The sequence below is a fragment of the Myotis myotis genome, unplaced genomic scaffold (assembly GCF_014108235.1).
Source record: "Myotis myotis isolate mMyoMyo1 unplaced genomic scaffold, mMyoMyo1.p scaffold_m19_p_32, whole genome shotgun sequence".
Taxonomy (NCBI): Eukaryota; Metazoa; Chordata; class Mammalia; order Chiroptera; family Vespertilionidae; genus Myotis; species Myotis myotis.
In genome coordinates, this window is record NW_023416338.1 from 2130209 (window position 1) to 2140943 (window position 10735).

The 10735-nt window shown below is 49.3% G+C and overlaps 1 protein-coding gene across 1 annotated transcript in view; it reads right to left on the reverse strand.

Annotated features, from left to right (window-relative positions):
• EPS15L1 (epidermal growth factor receptor pathway substrate 15 like 1) overlaps positions 1–5988 on the reverse strand; it is a 102187-nt gene extending 96199 nt beyond the window's left edge. Inside the window, exon 1 of the mRNA XM_036302467.1 lies at positions 5915–5988. Within this exon, the coding sequence (XP_036158360.1) occupies positions 5915–5947 (33 nt within the window). The 5' untranslated portion in view covers positions 5948–5988. The remainder of the gene's footprint in view (positions 1–5914) is intronic.
• Positions 5989–10735: the final 4747 nt, after the last annotated feature.

The following is a 10735-nucleotide window of genomic DNA, read 5'->3' on the forward strand; positions in this document are numbered from 1 at the left end:
ATATGGGGTCTGGCTTTAGTTCTCCCAGCATGATCCCGCTGCCATGGGACAGACTCTGTAGGTACTTGTTCATTTCCTTATGCTGTGCCTCCCTCCTTAGAATCCTGGCTCCATGAGGCAGGACTGTCTTCACACTCACTACTACATCCCACTGCCCAGAAAGCACCCAGCAAAGAAAAGATGCCCAGTAAACACTTGCTGAAAGAAGGGCTCACTACACAAATACTAAACACACTGACAGCATACCCATCATGATCCTGACACTCTATTGCTGTGAGGCAGATATATAAAACTGAGTTATTCCCAATTTGCAGATGGGGAAAATGAGATGCAGAAAATACTGCACAACTAAGGGCACTGAAAGAATATCTGGGGACCCTAACACTGAAATACAGGCACCCTGAAAGGACCTCAAATGATAATGGGGCTTAGAGTCTTCTTCGAGGGAGAATATGTAGTAGCTTTCTGTATGGACGCTGGCCACTCAGGTCAGGTCAAGGTGGTGAGAACCTGAGAGCACCCCAGGAAGTGCCTCTCACCTGGGTGGCAGTGGTGTGTCTGTTGGCACAGTAATGTGGCAGAGCCTGGGGCATCAGAACGTGGACACTAAGCTCTAGGGTACCATCTGATCCAAGACAGTCACTCTACTTCCCAGATCAGCTGATTGGGGTTAAGAACCAGGCGTGGGAAACTTGCTTTAAAGTTCAAAATTGGGGCAGAGGGGGAGAAACTTACATGTTCTTGCTTGATTGGGAGCTACTTAGTTGGCAAAAACAAAACAAAAGAGGCCAATGCAGGTCTGTCAGACAGAGAGACAGCAAAGGAATTCTGCATCTTACAGGGAGGGGCCAAACTTTACTCTCAAACCTGGCTCACTGCCCACCAATTTATATGGCATCACCATTAGCATTCTAGTAAGATAGTGAGACTAGCAGTTATTTTAGAGAGAGAGAGAAAAAAAACACCAGAAATGAAAGGACAAACAAGTGTCCCAAGCTATCAGCATTCATTCCAGACACACTGGCCGGGTGTTGTCTGGGCGGGGTGCCCAGCAGGCTGCCTGGAAGAGTGGAAAGAGCAGGGTTCTACAGGCGGATGAATGTGGGTCAACCCCAGCTCTGCACCCACCAGCTACAGAGTATTGCAATCTCTGTGGGTCTGTTTCCCATTTGCAAAATGGGAAAGTAAGCACATGACAAAGAGGGTAAGGGTAAGGGGTTGAACTCCTTGAGCAAAGGGAAGACTCTCCTCACCAATGAAACGAATGCTTTCCTCCAGTTACCATGTACTTCCTAGGTCTAGGGGCCACACAAGGGACTCACAGGAGGGACCAGAGGGAGAGCTTCTGCTCAGGTGGGGCTGGAGGAAAATAGCAAGGAGGCCTCTAAGAGCAGCGGAGCAGGCAGGATGCAGCAGGAGGTCACAGCACGGGGCTGAAGGGAGCACTGGGAAGAGAAAGGGGGTTGCGTGGAGATGATGGAAGAGTGGAGAGCAAGCCCACAAGGTCAGGTGGAGCAGGGGGCATGGGAAGGCCAGGCCAGGAGCAATCAAGCTGGACATACTGAAGGAGAGGGGAATGGGAGATGATAGAGGTTTCTGGGGCAGGCAAATGGCAGAGGATGCGTTTTTGAAGATGAATCCCACAGTGATGTGGGATGAGCTAAGAGGGAGAGGCCCAGCAGGAAGGGGAACAGCCCCAGTGCATGAACTTGTGGGTGTGGTAAGGAGGTGACTGGTTCTAGAGTCCAGCAGGCTGGCAAGGGCAAAGGAAAAAGAGGAGGTTGGACTCCAGAAGAGATAGTGGAAGGCAGGTTTAGAGTGTAGTGCACGAACATGGCAGAGACCATGCCAAAGACGGAGCACACAGAAAGAAAGGATGCAGGCAGAGAAGGCTGGCATTTGGGGGTAGAAGAGAGAGTGTGAAGGTCCTTGGGTGGGCCACAGTGACAAGTGTTTCGAGAAAGACTAGCCCCAACAACGGCCACTGGAGTTAAGAATGGCAAGTTGTCTCTAAATGAAATAAAACTCTAAAATCACCCATAATTCGCCCTAGCTGGTTTGGCTCAGTGGACAGAACATTAGCCTGCAGACTGAAGGGTCCAGGGTTTGATTCTGGTCAAGGGCACATGTCCAGGTTGCAGGCTTGATCCCCAGTAGGAGGCGTGCAGAAGGCAGCTAATCAAAGATTCTCTCTCATCATTGATGATTCATTCATTCTCTCTCTCTCTCTCTCTCTCTCTCTCTCTCTCTCCCCCCCCCTCCCTTTCTGAAATAAAAATATATTTTTAAAAAATAAAAATCACCCATAATTCCACCAACCAGATTAACCATTATGCTTGTGTTGCAGTGTCTGCTTTATCATCTAATCTTTTAAAATACAGTTACATATTAAAATTTAAATCAAACCATACAGTCTTATAATTTGCTTTTCCTCTGAGCTAAATCCTCAATAACTTTTTTCATTTTACAAAATATTCTTCTAAATATAATTTAACAGCTATATGGTATTTCATCATATAGGTGAATGTTCATTGTTTTTTTAATATTTTTGTATTATTCCAATTTTTCCTCATAAATGAAACTGTAATAAATTTGTTGCAAAAAAAAAGAATGGCAAGGTGGCCAGTAACCTATGAGAGCAAATGGTACAAAGGGGTAACACAGGTGTGTTTCTGGTGTGGGTGAGGCAAAGGAAAGCTGTGCAGAGACAAACAAATCAATAAGATGCTGATTTGGGGGGGTGGGGGGGAATATTGATCCTAGAGGAAGAACTATAGACTCTTAGAACTGACAAGATTTGTATTCAGGGTTTAGGGAAGGAGATGTCATAAAGATATCGGAGAGTAAGGAGCAGACCACGAAAGCTGCTGATGGGAAAAGCACCCCTCCCGCCCCTCTATAAAACCACTAGCTAACCACCTTACACACCTTCAACTGGCCACCCATGTTCCAAGTGTGCACCACATTTCAACCAGATCACAGCCTCAACCAGAAATTATCCTGGAATCATATTCACCCTTCCCCTGTAATTATCTGTCATCAGCCAGACTGGAAGTGCCTGGAAGGGCTATGCCTCACACCTGGGTCAGCAGGAACACCTGGTGCAGTGCTTCACTTAAGAACAGGTGTACAAAAACGTGGACATAATTACACAAAGGAAGAAAACCTGACCATGCCTTCATTCAACAAACATAAAGGGAAAGCAACAGGAAAAAGCACCATCAGCGACCTGAACTTGGCAGAGGTCAGAGGACAAGGCTGTCAGTCTCTTACAACTCCTCATTCAATTTTTTTTTAATTTAAATTCTTTATTGTTTAAAGTATTACATGAGTCTCCTTTTCCCCCCACTGACCTCCCCCCGCCGCTCTCACCCTCCCCCTCATTCAATTTTGCTCCCACCACCAGCCCCCATGCCACACATAAAAAAAAGCCACCTGTGAAAAGCTTTGGGCAGTGCAAGTAGCTGGTCCCTACTTCATGGCACTTGTCATAAGCAGACCCCACCCCCCAGCAGTGTGTCTTCCTCACACCACCACTCAGCGTGAATCACAGTCCACAGGTGTCTGTGAGTCTGTTTGCTGTTTCCCTAGTAAACTGGACACCATAGAACAGCAGGCATAGGTTTCTTGATCCCATGCCCCCAAACTCATGCCCAGCACCCAGCAGCAAGAGGCGCTTATGACAGGTGACCAGCAAAGGGAAAAATGACAGTTAAGCTGCCACCTGAGGGAAGGAAAGGGGAAAAGCAGGGCAAAGTGCTTCAGGGAGAAGGAACTACCTGTGGGGACGCCCTGAGGAAAGGGGGCCTGACTATCAGGGAACAGAAAAGCAGAAGGTATGAAGTATGATGGCAGAGTGGGTGCCAGACAGAGCAGGCGTGAGAAACTGGCAGACACTGACCAGCAGGGCCTCCTGGGGGGTACTGGGATTTTGTTCGAAAAGATTCTAAACAGGTGAACCATATGACCTGATTTACCCGATTCAGGTTTTCATACCTTCCCTAAAATCACTGCCTTCCTCTAAAGCAGCGTCTCTCAACCTGTGGGTCGCGACCCTTTGGGGGTCGAACGACCCTTTCACAGGGGTCGCCTAAGACCATCGGAAAACACGTGTATAATTACATATTGTTTTTATGATTGATCACTATGCTTTAATTATGTTCAATTTGTAACAATGAAATTGGGGGTCACCACCACATGAGGAACTGTATTAAAGGGTCGTGGCATTAGGACCGTTGAGAACCACTGCTCTAAAGCTAATCCTTCAGCAGTAAAATAAGAATCCCCTTTGTCATGCTGATAAGAGTCACCATGTTAGAAAGCCCTTAATAAACTCTAAGGCACTCAATAAACATTAGCTATTGTCATCAATGTTCACATTAAGGCTAGTGGCAAATTTGAAAGAAAGTTTTTTAAAAGGTTTCCCCTAAAGCAGAAGCCCTTTCTCATTAAATGAGCCTGAGCGAGTTTCAACCCTAACACCCTAACTGTAGCAATTGGTTATTATTAATACCCAACTTCTGTAGGGCACTTGGTTTACAGAGCATTTTCATATGTTACAGATCTTGTTAACTAGTAGCCGCTCACCTTTAATGCTTTCAATTTAGTAACAGTTACAAATTGGCTAGTTCTTGCAAGATTTAGCAGGTATGCATGCCTCTCTCCTTGGATCAGCATACCACGCATGTCAACCTGCCTATCAGCTCTCCTAGGGTTTGGCATTCTTATTGCTGTGTCTCTATTCCCACATGTCCAAATCTGCCAGAGAATTAAATCATAGTTACAGAATCACTGAGTGCTTTGATGTGCCAGGCACTGTTCTAAGGGCTTTACAATGCTTAATCTTCACATTACCTCAATATTTCTTTTATTCCTATTTTCCAAATGAGGTGACTGAGGTGTGGACAGGCTAAGCGCTTCATCTAAGGGCACTCAGAGAATAAATGCTGAAGCCAAGATTTGAACACAAGATGATGTAACCCTATGTCCTCACTCTTACTCCCGGTGCTGTGCTAGGTTAATTCTGGCTAAGCGCTTATGATATGGTACTACAGCAAATACAACACAGGTATTCAGCGGATAAAGGCAGTTTGTTATCAGCAGGACACAGGTAGTTTCTAGTTCCCACGAAAGTGTCACCTCCAAGAGAGCAGCGACCTTGTCTGTCCGGGTGACTGCTGCGCTCCCAGAACCTGGACCAATGCACATCGGACGTGTATACAGATAAATGAATGAACGTCCCACCCTTAAGGAAGCAGGGCTGCTCGCTCATGGCTCTTTTTTGCACGTCTGTGTCGCGCCGCCGTTACTGCCCCTTAGAAAGAGCATCCAGCGGACTTGGGGACACAGTAGGCGCCCGGAGACCTGCGATGCCCCTCTCGCGGCTCGGGGGTGGCCGAGGAAGCTCCCAGGAGCGGGAGAGATGAGTCCAGGATCCCACTGCTGGCGGGTCCTGGCTCCGGTGGGGCTCTGCCCTCCACACGGCCAGGGACACAGTCCAAACCGCCGGGACAGTCCGCCCCGCCGCTGGGAGCGGGCAGGAGACAAAGGCTCCCGGGGCCGCAGCACCGGCAGAGATGCTCGCTCCTCTCACCCACCTTCCCGGGAGAGAGTCCAAAGCCGCCGTGCCTCGCCTGGACTGGGAGCTACGGCGGAGGGCGGCGGGCCCGGACCCCTGACCGAGCAAACCCGCGCCGCGCCCCGCCTGGTCGCCCCCGGTCCAGGGTTGCTCGGGTGCCGGAGGCCCCGGGCCGGCCTGTCACCTTCAGAACAGCCCGCCCCCTCGCGCGTCCTTTGCCAGGGCCCTTCAGCGGGAGCCGCCGCCGCTCAGCCCGACAGCCCCGTGCCTCGGCCTCCCCGCGGCGCCCACCTCGCGCCCCGGCGCCGCGCCCCCGCCAGTCCGCCCGGCTCGTACCTGCTGAGCGAGCGGGAGAAGAGGCGCCGCCATCTTCCCACGGACCCGGGACCCGAGCGGCGGAGGAGGGGCCGCGCGTGCGCACTGTGCGAGGGGAGGTGCGTGCGCAGCGGGGCTCGGGAGTGGGCGTGGCCGGAGCAAAGACGCGCACGCGTAGCGGAGCCTACAGGGGCGGGGCCGGGGGCGGGGTCCAGCGCGCCCTGCACGGACTGGGACCGCGGGGCCGGGCTAGCGGGCGTGTCCGCGGACCCTAAGGGGGTGTTTGCGGTGCCTCACAGACCCCCGCGGCTGCCAGACTTTGCCATGCTCCCTTTCTCCAGGTTCTTGCCGATGCTGAGCCCTCTGCTAGGGATTCCGTGCGCCTGGCAAACGCATTATGGGGAGGCCGTTGCCCACCGGCAGAGGGTCGGGACCCTCGCCTGCCCCGCATGGTGCCCTTTTCCTAGGACAGCGCTGTGCGCCTGTGTTCGAATCCGATCTACCCCCGTAGGGCTGTGGCTACAACTGGGTTGCGACACAACCTGCTGCAGCAGCAGCCACAATGCCCAGAGTCAGTTCCCGGTCTCCACTGTCTAGCTGTCTGACCTTGGCAAGTCACTTAGTCGCCTCCCTGGCCCGTGGGCTCCCCTTCTGAAGAGGGAATGATAATACGTTTGCTGTTATTTCATCTCTGCGCCTCACACTGCTCAGCATGGAGCAAGCACCTACCTGGAGTTTGCTGGAGGACCATTCCTGGAGAGGCATTTATTTATTTAAACACTGATAAGGAAATGTATGAGGTGTTCTAAATTAAATTACAGGGGGCTGGAGGGTGAGAGAAACAGAACAGTAAGGCTGTTAACAGCTGGGGAGCAGCTAACGAGACTGCTTTCACACCCGAGTGTGTAATTCGAGGAGGCTATTTCCGCCATTATCTAAAGAATAGCCAGCAACTTCAAACCCGGAGCCTCTGCACTTGTTCACACGTGAACTTTCAGGACTTGCCCACTCCTCCCTGGGACTCTGCACCTATCCCAGGATTAGCTTGCCTCACCTCTTCCCACCTCCTTAATCTATAGTCAACATAAATTCTTTCAAAACAACTTACATTTTCTCCCCACTACTCACATTTTCTGCCCTAGTCCAAGACGGCGGACATGTGTGTTTTTTTCCACCGGTCACTGCTGCTGGTGGTTTAGACTCCACGCCCCAGGACCTGGTCTTTTTTCTTGCTAGCAATGGCCCAAGAAACCCTCTTTTTTGTTTTTTGAAGGTGGAGCATACATTCGGTGACAGAGGTAGGAGTGAGGACATGGCAGGCAGAGGGTGCTGAGCAGCACAGAGAGACTTAGGCTCTGGAACTCAGCACAAGTCTCAAGTTGAGGCCAGATCATACGTGGTCTTACAGGATACCCTTTTCCAAGAGCAATGAATTAAAACCATGTGTAATCTGGCCTCATCTTCAGACTGTCTTGTTCTCTGAGCTCCTAGTTCTCAGATTCACCGTGCTCCTTTGGCCCTGGGAAAAGAGCAATGGGAAGCTGCCAGAGGGTTTTCGTTTGTTTTTATTTTGAGGGTACGTTTATTAAAGTGGGGACAGTGAAACAAAGGCGGCATAGGTCAGAAGAAGCAACAGAAGAGAGCCTAGGCAGGCTGCTTTTGCTCACTGAGAAATAAGTCACAGCGAAAGAAGTGAGCCAAGGCGGGGCTGGGGTCAGCTCACTGGAAAGTCCAAGAAAGGGGAGCTTTGGAGACAAGTTCAGAGGGTTAGCCTGGGACGAGCTGCGCTGCCCATTGCTCCCCTGGCTGCAAGTCTCCTGGGGATCCTTACGAGTTTAGGTGATGCACGCTTGTGGGGGAAGCGGGGGAATGGGAAGGCGAGGGCATGCCTGCCAGAGGGTTTTGAATTTGATCAGATCTGTGTTCTAGAACAGTGAGTCTGAATGCACTGGGCAAAGTGGACTGAGAGGAGAGGGATGGGAGTGAGTAGGCCATCTCGCAAGATGCAGCAGTGGTCCAGATGGGGGTGACGGAGGTTTTTAGCTGCCCTGGTACTTTATCAGATCCGTGTTCCGTGAGGAAAAGAGAAGTCAACCTAGACATTTCAAACAGGATATTTGATACAGGGGATTGAGTACCAAAGTACAGGAAAAACAGAACGGGTATGTCAGGTTACCTAAGATTAGTAACTATAGGAAGCTGCTAGCCCGTTTAGGGCCACAGGTCTAAAGGGAAAAAAGGTCTTACCCAAAACCAATATAATCACCAGGCCCTCACCAGCCATGACTGTTTCTGCCATTGTTGCTAGAGTCACTGCTGCTGTCACCACTGCCTAACGTGTTGGCAGAATAATGGTTTCTCTCCACCTGCCTTATGACTTCCTTTGACAGAACATGGGAATGGGATCTGGGAAATATGTGCAGTTTCCAGCCTGGGTGTCAGAGTCTACAGGGGCCATGACAGCAGGCTCTTCTGCACCGTCTCAGCTGAAAACAGAGGCTTGGTCCCACGTGTCTGGCCTGAGTGGCCTGGGACTCGCCCTACTGCTGTGGCCACCATGCTTGGCAGTGCTCAACCGTCCTGGGGACTCTCTCATTAGAATCCAGACTATGCTTCCCAGCACAGCAGCCATTCACCATGTGTGGCGATGTAAGTTTTATTTTATTTTTAAACATTTTTATTGACTTGAGAGAGGAAGAGAGAACCAGAAACATCAATGATGAGAGAGAACCATTGATTGGCTGCCTCCTGCACATCCCACACTGGGGATGGATCCCGCAAAGCCGGGCATGCACCCCAATCAGGAATCGAATCATAACCTCCTGGTTCATAGGTCAATGCTTAACCACTGAGCCACGCAGGCCAGGTGCTATGTAAATTTTAATTAATTACAATTAAATATGATTAAAATTCATTTCTCCGTAGAATGTATAATAACAATAGGAGTTAACCCCAATGCAAACTATGGACTCTGGGTGACAATGACATGTCAGTTCATCAATTGTGACAAGTGTACCCCTGTGGTGGGGGATGTTGGTAGGGGAGGTTGTATGGATGTGGGAACAAGGGGCATACGGCAACTCTCTCTACTTTTCACTCAGTTTTGCTGTGAACCTATAACTGCTCTAAGAACATTTATTAATTTTTGTAAGAAGTCATTCCTCAGTCCCACCAGCCATATCCCAAGGGTTCACATGCAGCCAGTGGCTATTGTATGGCCAACACAGGTGGGGGTAATCTCCATCTTCACAGAAATTTCTCCAGGACAGTGCTGCTTCAAGGTGTCACCTCTGAGGGATTGCTTCCAGCATTTTCTCCATAGGCCTGGCTCTCCTCCTTCCCTTACTAACTTCTCAGAGTTGAGAGAGGTATGTAAGGTTTGAATCCCACCCCTGCGCAGCAAGGGAGTATTTAGTTTCTAAGACTGAAAACCCCTGATGAACTCTGAAGACCAATGAAGTCCACGTTCGAAGGTCTGCCAACCTTGGCCAAAGCAAGAATAAAAGTTGCCAGAATTTCACTTTTTGAGTGGACTTTTCATACTGATCATCTGTGAATATACTATTTATAATTTCCAATTTATTCAGCTTATTTGTATTATCACTAGATTCCAAATTTCTGGTGTCCTAAATTTGATATAGTAAACTCTCGATTTTGCAGACCTTACTATACCAGACTTTGGATTTAATGGACAAACTGTCCGGTCTGTATGTCACATGTGAAAATTAACAACCTTTTCATTTTAAAATACTTTTAGCCCTAGCCAGTTTTGTTCAGTGGATAGAGTGTTGGCCTTCAGACTGAAGGGTCCCGGGTTCAATTCTGGTCAAGGGCACATCAGGCTCAATCCCTGACCCTGGACAGGGCGTGTGTGGGAGGCAACCAATCAATGTCTCTCTCTCTCACATCACTGTTTCTTTCTCTCTCCCTGTCTCTCCCTTCCATTCTCTCTAAAAATCAATGAAAAAATATCCTCAGGCAAGGATTAACAAAAAAATAACAATACAATGCTTTTAACCAAGATTTGCTGGTAATTAAATTAACAAGTTATTTTATTGTTATTAATTCACTGTTTTTTAAGAACAGCTTAGTCCGTCTGGTGTGGTTCAGTGATTGAGCATCAGTCCATGCACCAAGAGGTCACCAGATCAATTCCCGGTCAGGGCACATTTGCGGGTTGCACGCTGGATCCCCAACAGGGGGCATGCAGGAGGCAGACGGTCAATTATTCTCTCTCATTATTGATGTTTCTAACCCTCTCTCCTCCCTTCCTCTCTCTGAAATCAAGAAAACATTTTTTGTTAAAAATTACAGTTTACTGATTTTTAGAGAGAAAGGAAGGGAGGGAGGGAGGGAAACATCGAAACACCCATTCATCTGCTGTCTGCTGCATGCCCCCTACCTGGGAATATGCCCTTGACCAGGAAACGAACAAGCAACCTCCTGATGCACAGGATGATGCTCAACCTACTGAGCCATGCTATCCAGGGAATTCACTGTTATTTTATTTCTTGTGAATCCTCACCTAAGGATATTTTTTCCATTGATTTTTACAGAGAGTGAAAGTAGGAAGGGAGGGAGCAGAGAGAGAGGGGGGGGGGGAGAGAGAGAGAGAGAGAGAGAGAGAATCGATGATGTGAGAGAAACACATGGACCCGTTGCTTCCTGCACCCACCCCAACCAGGGCAGGGATCAAGATTGAACCTGCAACCCAGCTACATGTCCTTGATCAGGAATCAAACCTGCGACCCTCGGGCAGATACTCTAACCCAGGGGTGGGCAAACTTTTTGACTTGAGGGCCACAATGGGTTCTTAAACTGGACCGGAGGGCCGGAACAAAA